Source organism: Ricinus communis, chromosome 7 (assembly GCF_019578655.1).
Source record: "Ricinus communis isolate WT05 ecotype wild-type chromosome 7, ASM1957865v1, whole genome shotgun sequence".
Taxonomy (NCBI): domain Eukaryota; kingdom Viridiplantae; phylum Streptophyta; class Magnoliopsida; order Malpighiales; family Euphorbiaceae; genus Ricinus; species Ricinus communis.
The window spans coordinates 25,945,191-25,962,067 of NC_063262.1; the positions used below are offsets into that span (position 1 = coordinate 25,945,191).

The 16,877-nt window shown below is 26.9% G+C and overlaps 2 protein-coding genes across 5 annotated transcripts; one reads left to right on the forward strand and one right to left on the reverse strand.

Moving 5' to 3' along the window:
• Positions 1-831: 831 nt before the first annotated feature.
• LOC8262339 (mediator of RNA polymerase II transcription subunit 19a) lies at positions 832-6,301 on the reverse strand. 4 transcript variants are annotated; one of them, XM_015727405.3, is made up of 8 exons: positions 5,828-6,301; positions 4,376-4,438; positions 3,035-3,324; positions 2,614-2,847; positions 2,189-2,248; positions 1,881-2,022; positions 1,172-1,237; positions 832-1,076 (listed from the first exon to the last, which is right to left on the reverse strand). In XM_015727405.3, exons 2-6 carry the CDS (start codon positions 4,404-4,406, stop codon positions 1,972-1,974), a joined length of 666 nt encoding a protein of 221 aa, XP_015582891.1. In that variant the 5' UTR covers positions 4,407-4,438; positions 5,828-6,301; the 3' UTR covers positions 832-1,076; positions 1,172-1,237; positions 1,881-1,971. The 4 variants fall into 4 exon arrangements, with proteins under 4 accessions (XP_015582891.1, XP_015582892.1, XP_025015449.1 ...); XM_015727406.3 differs by having other exon boundaries at positions 832-1,237; positions 2,194-2,248; XM_025159681.2 differs by having other exon boundaries at positions 832-1,312.
• A 9,753-nt stretch (positions 6,302-16,054) lies between these two features.
• LOC8289775 (transcription elongation factor TFIIS) lies at positions 16,055-16,622 on the forward strand. Its single transcript, XM_015722601.2, has one exon. The coding sequence runs from the start codon at positions 16,058-16,060 to the stop codon at positions 16,514-16,516; it is 459 nt and encodes a 152-aa protein (XP_015578087.2). The 5' UTR covers positions 16,055-16,057; the 3' UTR covers positions 16,517-16,622.
• The last annotated feature ends 255 nt before the right edge of the window (positions 16,623-16,877 follow it).

The window sequence follows — 16,877 nt, forward strand, 5'->3', positions numbered from 1 at the left end:
TCTTCCATGCATAATCAGTTTCAAGTTTAAAGTCAATCTCACATGCTTCAACAGTATTGAAAAATATTTTTTAAGAAATAAATTATATAAATTAAATACATGTATATATAATACTAAAAATAAAATCAAACCGGGCAGAGCATTACGCAGATACCTATGTCCAAGCTCGGATTTTCCGGGTACCTATTTCCCTATACCAGGATACCAATTTGCACAAACTCTAAAGCCACCAACTGGTGCTGCTGATGCATTAGACAACGAATGGACCGAAAGGCAGAAACCAATAAGTGGGAAAAACTAGCTAATTGGTTAAACAGATTTCACAGCCTACAAAACAGTTAAAGACGATGACAAGATGACTACACAGTCCAAATCCATCATCAGAGGGCTCTTCCAGTCCTGTTTGTCATGGCAAAACTCATCCTTGCAAGATACAAGATAATCTAGAATCCATTGCTATGCTAGAATAAATCTGACAAAAGCACTGGCAAACTAGAGGACCCACCTGAACGTATTAGCCACTCATTTCATTCTGGAATAATTTGGGCCTCATTTCAAGTGTTCATGGAATACACACCTGTTCAAAATTGCCCTTGTTGGCATAATCATCTCGTAATTGGAGTAATGGATACATCCTATGATCAAAGTATTGTCAATTCAAAGGATAAAAATGTACAAGGCGAATAACCGAATAATGAGTACAATCAAAGACAAACTAGCAAAAGCTCTAATTTTCATCTCAAAATTAATTAGCAGCAATAATGATCCCTCTGTGGCCTAACTATTGCTGCTTTAAGAACATCTCCCCATAAAAAAAGTAAGAGCATCAAGTGAGTAAAAAACAGTCCTAGGCCCTGGAGTTAACTAAGATTAATCGGTCATTGTCACAACAATGGAGTAACAAAGGAATTAATATACAAAATCCTCTTTCTCAAACCTGCTATTCCTAGTTCCTACAAATTCAAGACTACAAATTCTACTTGAGACAGATTATGGGACTAAGCTTTGGACTACTCCAAAAAGCACAATGATTACAATAATGTGTACACGCTGAAATATCCAATGCACCATTAAAACTGAGAAGAAAAAAGAAAGGATTAAAGTTTCTCCTATTACCAGCAATATATAATTGTAGTTATGATACAAAGTTCATTTTTCAGAAATTTTTAACCTGCATCCAATCCTTTGTCAGGTGAATTCACCATCTTCACATTTTTCAGTCAGTTCAGAACCTAACCTGCATAAAAATAAGAAACCTTAAGAATCCTCAATGCTAGCTCATGACTGTTGTTTTTTGCCAGAAGCTTTATCTCTGCGAGGTTCCATTAAATTTATGAATTCGCCCAAGGAAACACAAAAAAAAAAAAAAGTTGTTCAATACTTTAAAATAAACAACTTGCAAATTCATATTTATAATTGAACTATATATGTTGGCAGTAACTTTTCTCTATATCCTTCCTAAGATCACAAAAATAATCTAGAGTTTCAATCTAACAGTTAAAAGTGAATTTAATAGAAAAGATAACCGAGTCCAAGGAAGACAACGTGCCATTGACAATCAACAGTTAGCAAGTGAAAACATACTCGGCTAGGACCAGTCTTTATGATAGTTTGTTAACTTGCTTCGTATATGCATATTCAAACTCTATTCGACTCAAGTCTAACATATTTTAAAAGAGCAAAAACAATTCAACTTTTCTTCTTGGCTAGAAAAAAGGGCAGAAAACAGGCTAAAGGAATTGGTTTTAACAATATGGTAAAGCTTAGAAAGAAAAGCAGAGATTCGTTGTTTTTCAGTATATTCACAGCATTAGTTGTAAAAGGAATGAGGCAAATGAGAAGTAGAGAGTAAGTTATAGGAGCGCAAAAAAGATGCTTACTTCAAAAAATTTGACTAGCTAAAGTGAAAATCCCTTCCAGACTCTCAACAACCATTCAGACAACAAATGAACAACTAGTACTTTGACCACTTCAGCCAGCTACCTTTATCGCCCCAATTTCGTCAATTTTTGAGCTCTTATGCTGGAAGAAATTAAAAAATAAAGAAAAGAAATAAGAGGTAAGAGAGGCTAGTTTAGAGGAACTTAAAGGCTAACAAATGGAAAGCAGCATATTGACATAAATGATAAACAAAGTAACGAGCTGAAAGAACATGCAATAATTCAAACATGAGATTAATCTACATTACCTTACTTTTTTTGTGCTTGTGAACGTCATTAAGATCTTCATCTCCATCATGCTTCCTTTTCTGAAATCATAATGAATGGAAATTCAATCACACAGAAAAAAAGAAAGGAGGGAGGATGGTGGGACCATGTTGGTGTTAGGGGAAGGGAAAGAAACAAACAGTATTGTAAAGCCTTCACCTTAAATCACATTTGACATGCTTCATTCCTCACGACCAGAACATTTTATTTATTTCCAATAGCTAAAGAAATGCCTTTTAACTTGGAGAGCAAATAAGCTTTGTTGCAAATTAATAATTCAATAGCTTACTTTTATGTCAAACTAAGTATAATCACCAACTAGTACAAAAGTTTTCATTGTTTCCCAAGTTCCACAAACTTCAAAAAATGTTCAAGCGGTAGCTTAAAAAGGGTATAGGCTCCCAACCTTATCATGATGTTTTTTAGAGTGATCACCACCGGAGTCATGATGCCCACTTCTATCCTTCTTCTTCTCCTTGTCTTTATCTTTACTTCTATCTTTATCTTTATGACGGTGTTTATGCTTCTTATGCTCTTTATCCTCCTTCTTATCTTTATCTTTGTGCTTTTTATGCTTCCTCTCCTTGTCTTTGGACTCACTTTTTGATTTTGCTGCAATAGTAGGTGTCCCCTTCTCAGCCTAAGGAAGATGAGAATAAAGAGCAACAGAAAATAACAAAATTAATCATCTCAACCACAATGGTTACAGTAAGACATCCATCAAAAGCAATAATTGCAGGACCTAAGGCCACGCAGCTTGTTTGTTATCATATCAGAATATAATCAAACCAACAGACAAACAATTTTCCAGGTAGCATGATTCTTACAGGAGGCAAATCTATAGGAGTGGTTTCCTTCAGTTGGAAGGCCTCTCTGAGTACATCTAAATCAAATGGTTGAATACGTGCATTGCTATCTCGGGAATAGGAGGTATTCTGGATAAGCTGATCCAATTGCATACCATCCCCTTTTCTGATTTCAGAGTCTCCCACCACATTGTGAAGATAATGTGTGTCAGAAATTGACAAAGGAAGTGACCGCTTACAAAAGAACTCGTGGTGAGGCACCAACTTGAAATGACTTATAAGATCAACAGCACCAGTCAGCTCTCTTGGTCCTGAATATTCAGTCAGGATAGCATGTCATAAATAAAAATAAAACATGACAAAAACATTATCACTATCCTCAAGGCTTAATAAATATCTATTAATTTTTAACGTATTAGCTTCTTATTCACTGTCTCCAATAATATGGATAAAGGTATATGATTTAGATATTTAGGACAATAACCACATAAAATCATTAAACTAGTGAACCAATATAATTTAACAAAGATAATCCAAATCTTTCAACTTTTCTCAAAAATTAAGTGATAAAAGTACGACAAAACTTAAGATTGAATACGTGTGTGGTAATTTATATGCCAATTCCAATATCTACATGCATGCCAATAAGTTGATGTGCTAATAAAACTACTTAGATATGCTAGATTCATTCATAACAGACACTGGAGAGATTCATTCATTACAGCATCCAACTACTATAAAGTATCTAACTGTCAACAACTAAATATTTGTTGACAGTAAAAAAGAGTTTTGCCCTAGGGTCGGGCTGTTCTAAAACATACACAAGAAATGTATTCATTATGAACAAAAAAAAGAGTGGTTCAATCAGCTAATCCAGGCAACGCACATGACCTAAAGGACAGCATGAGAAAGTCAGCAGTAACCACTCCAAGCCTTTTCCATTTTAAAGCCAAAAGTACTAAATTAGAAAATTTTAATGCTCAATCCAGATTTTCGCATGGAAACAATGCAAGTGTAACACTTCTCTTATGTGAAAATCATTGATGATTTGGGTAAAAAGACAGCACTTCGGCAAGGATCAGGTAGAAACACAAAAACCTCTCTCCTACATATTTAAATAAAGCATCTGCATGGAAGATGAAAGAATGAATAAATGATATGGAGATCAAATTTATAGTTTTGGATTAAAACAAGTAAATGCTCAAAATGAGAACGATCCATCCACAGAGTTTTTGATCTTTCATAGCAATAAATAGTTCTATGACTATGAGATCTAAGGACCAGCAACTAAGCATATAAGGAAGAGGAACACACACACACACACACACACACACACACACACAACCAGAAATGAATTCTTACCACTTCCAAACTTCTTGCTTTCAGGATCCATAATCAATGTTTTATGAGATGGTGAACCATTACCTGCAATACATTTACATGTGGAAAAGTGCTTCATAACCATAAACAATCAAATACGAATAAAATTTAAATTCCCAGAAAAAAAAAAAAAAAAAGAAGCCAGGTATATAGAAAGCTAAGCAAATTTTTATTCTGATATAGACATATCAAACACATAGCGAAGCACCCAGGATGGCCAATCCTGATGTTTTAAACAGGAGAATTGTGTTTGCATGCCGTGGTTACCAATTAGATACTACTGGACATTGAATAATAGTCCAAGGTAATTGTATCAAATCAAAAAGTTGGAACACATTTGTTCAGAAAGATTAATTTCTCAATCCTCATATTTAATTCAACATTTTTGTTTATTACTGCTTCTTGGGCACATAAGATCTGATGCCAAGCAAAAGTAGTGACAAATGATAGTGATCAAGGTTTGAATAACCCTGTCCTCCATACACATCAACTATTGTTTACAATTCCCTAGCTTCAGCATTGCTGATAAATTAAACAACCATATCCCTATCAAGGATGAATACTAACTATTGTGTACTTGCCATTTTTCTCCAGATTATACTTCAAGCATAATGCAACATGTGTAACATTCATTTTTACACATGTTAGAGATTCCTCATCTAGGTATTTAATATTGTTACTGTTAGTTCAGGTCGGATATGCTTCATGAAAGTTACTTCTAACCTTGCCAACATATGAGATGGTATTGACTCTGAATTAAATTGATCACCAGTCAAAAAGAGCTTAAGTAATTTTAGTAGGATACAAGAGGTATCAACAATTAGATGGTCTAATTTACATGCAATCCCAGTATCTCTGCTCATGCCAATAACTTGAAAACGGCTTACAACCATATCCTGATATCCAAAATCATTTGTCAACTGTAATCACAGGTTTCGTCAATTCTCTGATATTTAAGGTTTACTCATCTACTACAGCTCACAGGTTTCCTCAAATTTTACTCAACTCTATAACCTTTATTCCGACTACCCTAATGGCTATAGTTACCAGATTAGGGCAAAGTAGTGATGGATGAGTTAGTTTCTAGTTGATGAACTTTCTAATATCAGCCCCTTAGGGCAACCATAGTTACTATTTGAAAACTAAAACCCAATATTTGAATAGCTATTCTCATCATTCCTCCACCAAACTGTGGAAAAGCTCTTCTGTTTAGGGAACTCTTTACATTTTTACTCTCTCTCTCTCTCTCTCTCTCTCTCTCTCTCTCTCTCTCTATATATATATATATATATATATATATATATACATTGTGCAAGCACAAAGTAAAACCTTTTCTTGAATTCTTTATTTTTCAAGATTCAAGAACAAAATAATCTACAGAAACACTTCTAGCAAATTCTTATACCAAAATAAACATTAGGTCAAGAAGCGTACCTTTGACATGGATACAAAAACTCTTGCCAATTAATCCTCTTAAAGATCACAGGACCCAATATTTGTACCTTTTCACTCCCCACTACTCACTTCTCCTATAGTTTAAACACCAACCCTCACTCTTTTTAATAGACAAAGTTCTTTTTCTCAATTGGCTTAATGAAGAAATGTTGAGGTTTTGACCTGAAAATTCTGTTTCAAAAAGAATTGTTGGATATCGCGACAAGTTGAATTGAATTGAAAAGATGAAAAATTGTTGAAATTGAATAACGAGTGTGGAGAGAGAGAAAGTGAATTAGAGAGATCAAAGAAGAGTGGAGTAGTAATTTTAATGTGGTCCTGTGAAAAAGGCAATGGCTAGGGTTTGGACAGAAGGAGAGCCGAGGCGAGGAGAGTTCACGCGAACGAGGACTTTTTGATGTTTTTTTTTTCTTTTTCTCCTCAGCCTTTGGTCTTTTCGTCTTGGTTTCCTGTTGCTCTTTTTACTTGTTTGTATTTATTTATTTATTTATTTATTTATTTATTTATTTTTATCAATTAATATTTATTTTAGTGATTAGTATAAAAAAAACTAGTATTGTTATGCGTATAAATTATTATAATTAAAATTATATTATAAAATATTTTATAATTTAGTATATAATATAATATCTATTAAAAATATTTAATTATTTTATAAGTATTTCTTTATCGTATAGTAAAAACACATAAAAATATATAACAATATATTGACTACATAAAATAATTCATTTATAATAATTCTATTAATAAAGTATTATAATAACAATCAATGTATTAATTAATATATTAATAAAATAAAATTAAAAATATCATATTTTTATTCTCTAACTTATTATTTTCAAATTTTATAAAAATTTATAGAATTATTTAAATATTATCATAAGTAATATATACAATAAGTATTTTGTAAATTTTTTATATAAGATTAGGAATATAAATGAAATTATTATAGGATTAGAATTTGATTTTATAAATCACTATTTGAAAAAATATTTTAATCAGTTCAAAAGTTCCTTTGTTTTTCGTGTTTTTATAAATACTAATTTTTTCTTTAAGTGTGTTGTACGTGAATTTTAATAATTGAACTCATAATAATTAGTTATTATAAATATTTCTCATGTAATTTTTGTATACATTATTTTGAAAATTAAATAAAAATTATTTAAACTAATTATTACAAAATAATTTTTAAAATAGTTTCAATTAATAATAATATTAAATAAAAATAAAAAATTAATAAAAAGTACATCTACTTAAAATGTTGACTTTAGTTTATATGATCATTAATAGTACTAATAATTTTAAGATAAAATAAAGCAATATGATAATAACCCAAAGGAAAAAAATTATACTCTCTTGACAACACAAATATATATAAAAAAAGCAAAATTTTAAAATGGTTTCTCTCTTCACAATAATTTTTTTATGATTTTTAAGTTATTTCTTTAAACTGTCATGAGTTTACATAAAAAAACTACTAAAAAATAATAAGTGTTTCTATTAAAAAAGTACATTAATTATTCTAAAAATAAATATATTAATACATATTAAAAACTTATAATTTTGCACTCAACCATTTAATTACTTTAAATTATTTTTCTCGCCTCATTATCATAAGAATTATTTTAAAAATTTTAATTCACTCTTTATAATTGTAAATTTAATCTAATTTTTATAAAAGAATTCTATAATTTTGCTTTCAATCATTTAATTATCATTTAATTGCTTCAAATTTTTTTCTCACTCTCTTTCATAAGAATTATAATAAAATTTTTAATATATTGTTAATTTAATTTTTATATAATTTTTTATTCGATTTCATAAAAAAACTCCAATTTCATGTTTTAATTTAAAAATTTGTATATGTATCTAAATAACTTATGATTAGTAAACCACTATATCCATGATAATGTTTAATTTACATAAATATTTTATGGCTAAATACATAAATAGTCCTCTAAACTTGTTCCGTTTTTATAATTGGCCCTCTGAACTCAATTTTGATTCAATTGGACTTCTCAATTTTACGGGTTGTTATTTTTAACTTCTCCATTAACGGTAATAATAAAAACTTAATATTCTCACTAACGACATTACTTATAATAGACAAAATACATAATTGAACTATTAAACTTGTCATATGTTGTAATTGGCCTCCTAAACTCAATTTTGATTTAATTGGCATATGAACTTTATGAGTTGTTATATTTAAACCCTTCATAGATGGAAGTTAAGCGCTTTGGATTAATCTATTGTGAAAAATATGTTCCATTAGTTTTAATGTAGTGTTTATTGTATATTAAAATTATTTTATTAACTTTATTAAATAATATAAAAAATATATTTCCCAATGGACTAAAATGAATCGTTGTAATCCTTAAGTTTTTCTACCAAGTACTTCTTTTTATTCTCAGAGGCTATGTCCACACTAGTAACCATAGTAAGGAAATGTGTAATAGATATCAAAAAACGATAAGTTTTGTTTAAGAACTAAAACTCATTGTTTTGCTCTTTTTTTTTTTATTTACTTATTTTATATTTTAAATATATATTACTTTATTCGAACTTATGCATTTTTAGATGGCGTATAATGCACGCGTATAATATCTATGATTAATAAAGGAGTTAAAAATAACAACCCGTAAAGTTGAAAGGTCCAATTGAATCAAAATTGAGTTCGGAGGACCAATTGCAAAAATGAGATAAGTTTACGGGGTATTATGTATTTAGCTATTATTTTATATTTTAAATATATTATTATTTTATTCAAACTTACACATTTTTAGATGGCGTAAAACACACATAATATATGTAATTAAAAGGGTTAAATAACAACCTGTAAATTTGAGAAGTCTAATTGAATTAAATTTGAGTTCGTTGGACCAATTGTAAAAATGAAATAATTTTAGGGTTCCATTTAAGTATAAAATAACTTCCATCCAAAGGATGGACGCTAAACTATCTTATTACTATAATCAATTTACTAATGCCTTTTTTAACTTTCATCCAAAGGATGGACACTAAACTATCTTATTACTATAATCAATTTACTAATGTCTTTTTTATTTATATATTCTAGTTCCATCTCCAAATATAATTAAAATACAAGTGAGAAAAATAAAAAAAATTATTTCAAAAATTTGTTATAAAAATTTATAATCCTCAATTTAATGGAATTTTTCAATTTATAAGATAATTCATAATCATTTATTTGTTTAAATTAAAATTTTAATAATTTTTATATATAAAGATTTTAATTTTATATTTTTATATAAATAATATAAAAATAATTTTTTTAATAGTACTGTAAATATTTATATTAATTTTAATTTACATAAATATTTTATTTATGTACAATAATTTTGGCTTAATGGGTAGGCAGTGGACTAGTCATTAATTAAATTGATTAAATGAGTGCTTTTCTAATTTTAAATTACCTACTCAATAGTCATTTTTACTAATTTAATAAAGCCAAATAAAAATTTATATCTCATAGTTATACCATCCTAAAATATTTTTACTAAGTAAAATTGATTTGAGAAAGAAAATGATAGTTATATCTTACGAACGATAGTTGTAACATCATTGAGTACTACACTAAAATGTTGTAACAAAGAACATAATCAGAAAATATAAAATCATAAATTAAATATAAAAAGAAGAAAAGAATTACTAACCATCTCTTTCCTTCATATTTATTATTATGCTTCATGTAAAACAAATACTACCAAAGTAACTAAAATAACAAATATATATTATGTTTATTAGTAGTATTTATATAATAATTGCTATGCCCTAATTCTACTACCATTTATTATTTTTTCTATTAAGTTATATTAACTTATAAACAACACTAATTATAATATATTTTTAGTAAATTTATCTATCCCTTTATACTTTAAACTTAATAGTATAATTATTTTGCAATTGCATTTTTATTTTGATTTATTATTTTCATGAACATAAATTAAGTTAATTCATGAATATTGAAATAACTAGACTTGTAGTTCTTATAATTAAATTAAAACTAATAAAACCTCATTAATAGGTTAATTTATTATTAATCTCAATAATCACTACTGAATTTTATTTCACCAAGCTTGTCATCATATATTTATTTGATAAAATATAATTCATTAAATTTAAATATTTATATACTCTTAAGTTAATACTCATCTCGCAATTCTATTTATATATATAAAGTAGACCAGTTTTCCTATGAGACTCCACTTGGCAATATTTTATAAAGTTATATCACGTAGAATTTCAATAAAAAAATAGTTTTAATATGGTTATATAATATTTTATTATGATATTAAATACTAATTAAATAAAATAATAATATTAAATGTATTCTAATATTAAATACTAATCAAATAAAATAATATAATTAAATACTTATTAAAATAAAATGATAGTTAAATATTATATAATGTCACTAATTTACTATATATTTATTTTCTTATTATTTTATGACAATTAAATTTTAAGATTATTAAAGTGAAATGATAATATCGAATGCTTATTAAAGTAAAATAATAGCTAAATATAATTATTTAATAGCTAAATATAATTATTTTCTTATAATATAACATATTTATAATTAAAAATGTTACATTAAATTAAAATTTTAAATCATAAAATTAGAGTAATTGTGCATTAGCGAAGTAAATAAAATAATATTACTAAATACTTATTAAAATAAAATGGCAATTAAATATAATAAAAACTCAATAATTTTATAATGACATTAATTTATTAAATATTTATTATGAACTTTCTAATTATTTTTATAACTATAAAATTTTAAAGTTATATAAGTAATATGATAATATTAAATGGTATTAAAATAAAATAAATAATTAAATAAAATTATTTTTTGTAATGTAATTATTTTTATTAAAATAAGACATTTTAAATTAAATATTTATATAATAAATTTATCAATAATTATGCATTAACCCAAGTATATAGTTAGTATATTACATATTTCTCTATTTATTTCCATTTGTATGAATTAATATACACTACAAAATCACTCTATTATGTCTTTACATTTATAAATATTTTATATTCAATCATGTCTTGTCATTACATTTATATAAATATCTTATATTCATTTCATTATTACAAAGTAAATTTTCTTAAGTGTGTGAATGATAAATACAATATGTAGCCTTTTAATGTTCACTTAGCTATAGTTAATATTACACTTCTGATCATAATTAATTATAGAAAAATTTAATTTCTTTTGCAATTTATATGCTCTATATTTTTTCAGTAAATTTTTTAGCATTCCCATTAATTTTTAATTAATATTAAACTTCTAAGCATAATTAATCATAAAAAATGAAATTTTGAATAATTTTGAGTTTTTATTCACCATAGAAATAAAATTTCAAGTGGAAGTCAATGTAATCACAGGCTAGACTTGGAAAAATTAAGAACAACATATGAAATTTATTCTTGATCAGAGTTCCATAATTAATTAGTTACTAGCTACTTATTATTCGTACGTTGTATAACCGTTATTATTATTTTGATTGTAAAATTAAATTGATGGATACAATTTAATAAAATGTTTATTATTTAATATTAATTTATAAGATTTTAAAAAATAATAGCAAATTAAATATTTTTAAATATTTTTAATTTTTTAAAATCTTAAAATTTTATTAGTACAATAATTTATAAAAATTATTTTAAAATTATTAATTAATTAATTTTAGTATATATATAATTTGATATTATAATTGATATTACTATTTTTAGGATTAAAATTTTATTATACAATTAAAAAGTTAATTTATTATTAAATATAATATTAGAAATATAATTTAAGATGTTATTTTTTAGAATTAGAATTATTATCTAATTAAAAGCTAATTTATTAGTTAATATAATATTAAAATATAATTAATATACTATTTTAAAGATAAAATTAGTATTATTATCTGATTATAAAATCATTTATTACTTAATATAATATTAAAATATAATTAATATGCTATATTTTAGGAAAACTATTTATTAGTTAATACAATATTAAAATATAATAAATATATTATTTTTAAGGATTAGAGTCAGTATTTAATTAGGAATGTAACTTATTAATCAATAATTAATAGAAAAAACTATAAAATCACACATAAACTTAAATCTTATGTATCAAAAATATTATACATATCAAAATTAAAATTTTACATGTCAAAAATTAAGTAAACGTGTCAAAGAAATTTTAAGTCTCAAAAATTTTTATATATATAATTTACTTTTAAAAAATATATATTAAATAGTTGTATGACTTATATGGATAATTAATAATCTTATATTAATCTCAATGTATAGCATAAGCAGACTAATGAAAGTAAAGCATATTTATTAAATTTTTTTAATTAATATTGGTTTGAATTTCTAGAATTGGGCATGTAATTAATAAATTAATAAATTATCTAATTAACTCAATAACTAAATTATTAATAAGGTCCTTTAAGTAAATTTATATGTCCTTCATCATTTGTACCTTAACATATGTTATGATTATAGATTATAGATATATTGTTTTAATATCTTACAGTTTTTAGTATGTGATTTTTGCACACCAAAAAAAATACATTGTTATAAATTGTGATAAAAATAAATATCTTATTGTTAAATTTGATTTGAAAGGACCCAGTCATTTTAACTTCGGTCCATTATTATTATCATGTTGTTTGGGCTTAATAGTATGAGTTTGAAGATTAACAACTTATAATTCTATAATTAATTATTAAAAATTCACGGTATAAGAAGTTATTGATTTAATGAGATCGATTTAGCTATCAAACAATGACATTTTGCGTGTCAAACTCTAAACTCATATTATCAAACATAGAAAATATGATAATAATGACTAATCGAAATAAAAATGATTAAATCATTTGCAAATGATACTTTTTATGAGTGAAATATTTTTTTGTCATAATTTTTAATTACATATATATTTTTATTTAAGAAGATAAATACATAATAAAAATTATCAAATAATAAAATCACTAGATATTCTTTTTGTCCTTATCCCTCTATTTTATCTTTTTTATTTTAATGGAAGTGTGATTTTATTTATTTATTTATTAAGTTGAATAATGATAATAATAATAACAATAATAATAATAATCAACTACTTAAAACTTTATTCAAGAAATAATTTATTGACTTGAGCTTGTTAACTATTATTAAACAAATAAATTAAATCACTAATCAGATTTGTGTTTCGATTAATTATAATTTTAGAATTGTTTGTTCTTAAAAGAAAAATAATTCAAGAGTGCATAAATTTAATTTTTATTTTAATATATATATGTACTAAAACTTTTGAGAGAGGTGGTAAATATAAAGGTCCTACAATACAAGCATTGCATATATGTATAAAAAGGAAAGAAAAAAAAAAAAACCCTATATTCGACAAGTTAGCACTAGACTAGAAGAAATAAAGCGAAGAAAGCAAGAGTAGAATTAATGGTTATGTCGAGCACAATATCATTAGAGTCCTATGAGCATGAAGGTAAAGCAATTTACAACCAAAAAGAGGTAAACTCGAATACTTTTCCAGGCGAATTATTTATTGCATGCTCACCCTTACATAAACTGAAAAGATTTGAACATGAGCCGCTGCTGCAGAAATGGAGGCAAAGGAATACCAGAAGATTTGCTTTTCCTACTCACTTCCAATTCAGATGAGGCAAAGGAATTTAGAGAGAAAAACCTGAGGAACTCAGAGTATTATGCATACATGCTACAAATTAGAGAAACACTCTGTTTGCAGGGCAACTTCTGCAGAATTATTGAGAAGTACATCAAACAAGAATCAACAAGACTTGTTTACTATAGAAGACAACAGTCACGTGTCAGAACTGAGTTCAGGATGCCTTGATTCCCAGTGGAACTGTAATCTAGACAGTTTTTCTTTAGCATGGGCGTGCCAAAGCTTCTTAGAAGTGCTCTACTCTTGCATCTTAGGATGGGATAGCAGATATGCTTTCATTTTATTTTAGGCTTTGTTAATTATTAATATTTTATATTAGAATTATTAATTTTAATATTTTATTATTATTTTATATTATTAAATTTAAAAAATCATAATACTATTATGTAATGATAAAAAATAACTAAAATAATATTTTTGTAGAGTAAAACGTAATATAATCTAAAATATAAATATATACTAAAATATGATTAAATAATATTCTTATAGAAAAATTAAATTACTAATAAAGTCTCCTATATATATATATATATATATATATATATATATATATATATATATATATATAATTTCATTTTAATATATGATATTTTATTATGAAAACACTATCATATTACTAAAGTATAAATTTAGTATTGCAGTAAAAGAAATTGAAAATACAAAATAAAAAATTATTAGTAATAATATAGTAAAAGAATAAAAAGATGAGACATAGTAAAAGGAGAGAAGTGTTTGTGTAGTCTAACACAGTCTCTAACGTTTAAAATAGAAATATTAATTTTCACACGTATACTATACTGTAACAGGTTATGATATAACTTTAAAGAAATTGTGATAAATTATAAGAAGTTAAAGATATGTCTATCGATACACTTCAACAAAAAGAATGGAGCATTAAAATAACGCTATTTCGAAGAGATTTTATAGAATTATACAATAATAGAGTACATATAGAAAAAAATAAATAAAAAAGAATTATCTTAACAAATACAAAAGTAATTATTTTATATGCTCATATTTTATTTTTTATAAAAATAGGTTTGATAATTTCTTAACAAATACATTTACCGAGTTTTTAAAGTGTGAACTATTTTATTTAAAGATACATTTATAAATTCTCTTCAGACAAAACAAACCTATATAATTGGTGAGATACAACAATTATAGCGTGAGAAATTACCTTTTTTAATTTTATAGCATTCAATAATGTGAAGAAGTATGCTAAAGAGAAAAAAGCTTTAGCTAAATTTTTATAATTTATTTATATATTTTTCTTTTTTATTATAATTATTTTTATATTATTATATATTTTTTTGTAGGTATTAGTTGTAATTATCTAAGTAAAATTTTTATTTACAATAAACAGAGGCAAAAAAATAAAATTAGAAGGAGAAAAATTCTTATTCCAAGTGAAAATTACAATTTCGAACTTAAGAATTTTTATTTATTTATTTACTGATATTTTTAATATAATTAATTAATTTAAATAGAGATTGGATAACTTGTATTTACTATAGAAGACAACAGTCGGATGTCAGAACTGAGTTATTCCAAAAGCACAACACACGCCCAGGTGATGAGCTGTAATTTAAGTGGTCTAATTCTAACATATGTTTATCCATTAAAAAGCTGTAATTTAAGTGGTCTAATTCTATTAGAAAGCGTAAGCCTTTTTTGTTAAGCCACGCATCTTATCTTACAGTTGCTTTCCTAATTCCTTGGAAGTCCTAATTGCTTCTGGATTTTTTGAAGCCTTATATATATACATCCAGCTGCTCATTCACTTCTTGCAAACAACAATTAATCTAGGCTTTACGCCACTTTCTTTCATTCACAATCACAGCAAGTAAGACAGTTAGTGGTTCCCTTGTTTCTTATTACCACCAGCAGAAGGATTCTTTCTTGATCATAATGGAAGAGCAGCTTGTTGATTTGTACACAGTTGCATGGAAATCTTCTAGGAGTGCCGCTCTCGAATCTAAATGCCTGAATGCCTTGTCTCGGCTCAGGTGTTTTCCAATCACTTTCGATGTTCTTGCTTCCATTCCGTCTGTCGATGTTTTCAGGGGTTTCAAAGCTCTCACGAAGCATCCTAATATGAAAATCGTGGATCTGTCTGCTCGTGTTATTGCAGCTTGGTGTAAGAAACTTCTGAAGCAACTTCATAGATACGAAGATTATGTTTCGTCGATTCAAAAGCAGCCATGCACGCGTACAACAGCACCTTCAAAGGATCAAACTTCACAAGTTGTGGCCACGGTGTCTAAGGAAGCCAAAATTGATATCAACGCAAATCCAAGGACTGTCAAGGCTCTTAAAGTTCAGAACAAGAGTTTCAAGAAGGTTTCACGTACTCAAACGCCAAAGATACTGACCCCTCACCCACACTCCAAAGCGGCTTCTATACCTAAGAGCAGCAACTCGTTGAGGGACAGTATCCGGGAACAAATTCTCAAGCTCTTTCCATGGTGTTTAACGAAGCTAAGCATGATACGCTGAAGACGTGCGATCCAATTCAGATTGCGGCTTCTCTTGAGTCTGCACTTTTTGTCAAATGGGGAGTTTCTAATACTAGAAGTCGCACCAAGTATCGTTCCCTCTTGTTTAACATTAAAGATCCCAAGAACCCTGATTTTCGGAGGAAGATACTTGTTGGAGAAATCAAGGCAGAGGAAGTAGCAGAGATGGATGCAGGACAGATGGCGAGCGATGAGATGCAGCGTAAGAATCAAGGGATCCAAGCAAAATCTTTATGGAAATGCATTGTCGGACGCGAGCAGGAAGGCACAACGGATCAGTTTAAATGCGGGAAATGCGGAGAAAAAAGGACCACCTACTATCAAATGCAAACCAGGAGCGCTGATGAGCCTATGACAACTTATGTTACCTGCACAATTTGCGATAATCACTGGAAGTTTTGTTAGGAAGGAGCAGTATCTATTCTTTAAATGTATTTTATGAATTATACTAACTTTGTTCAAGTACTCTGAGATTAGTATAAACAATATTGAATGGATGCCATTTTAAAAATTTCCCGAGTAGTTTTGAATGATGTTGATGTTGATGTTGATGCTATTTGTTAATATTGTCTTCAAAAGCTGCTTCAGAAGCTTTTAACTTCAAAGCCAAAGCTTGGACATTGCCGTCAATGTCAGGAACTCAGTATCACCTGTTCCTGCTTTTCATAATGCAAATATTCCAAAACATTTAAGTGATCAGTTTAATGCATGCAGAGTATAATTTCTGAGGAAAAGGCATATTCTTTGTGGGTCCAGTTTAGTTTTA

What these genes read in the sequence shown, in the direction of transcription:
- LOC8262339 (XM_015727405.3), bottom strand. Translation starts at nt 4,406, where the DNA reads ATGGATCCTGAAAGCAAGAAGTTTGGAAGTG. An exon ending in CTCCTATAGATTTGCCTCCT is followed by an intron (nt 2,848 to 3,034) that starts GTAAGAATCATG and finishes CATCTTCCTTAG; the next exon opens with GCTGAGAAGGGGACACCTAC. An exon ending in ACAAGCACAAAAAAAGTAAG is followed by an intron (nt 2,023 to 2,188) that starts GTAATGTAGATT and finishes AATTTCTTCCAG; the next exon opens with CATAAGAGCTCAAAAATTGA.
- LOC8289775 (XM_015722601.2), top strand. Translation starts at nt 16,058, where the DNA reads ATGGTGTTTAACGAAGCTAAGCATGATACGCTGAAGACGTGCGATCCA.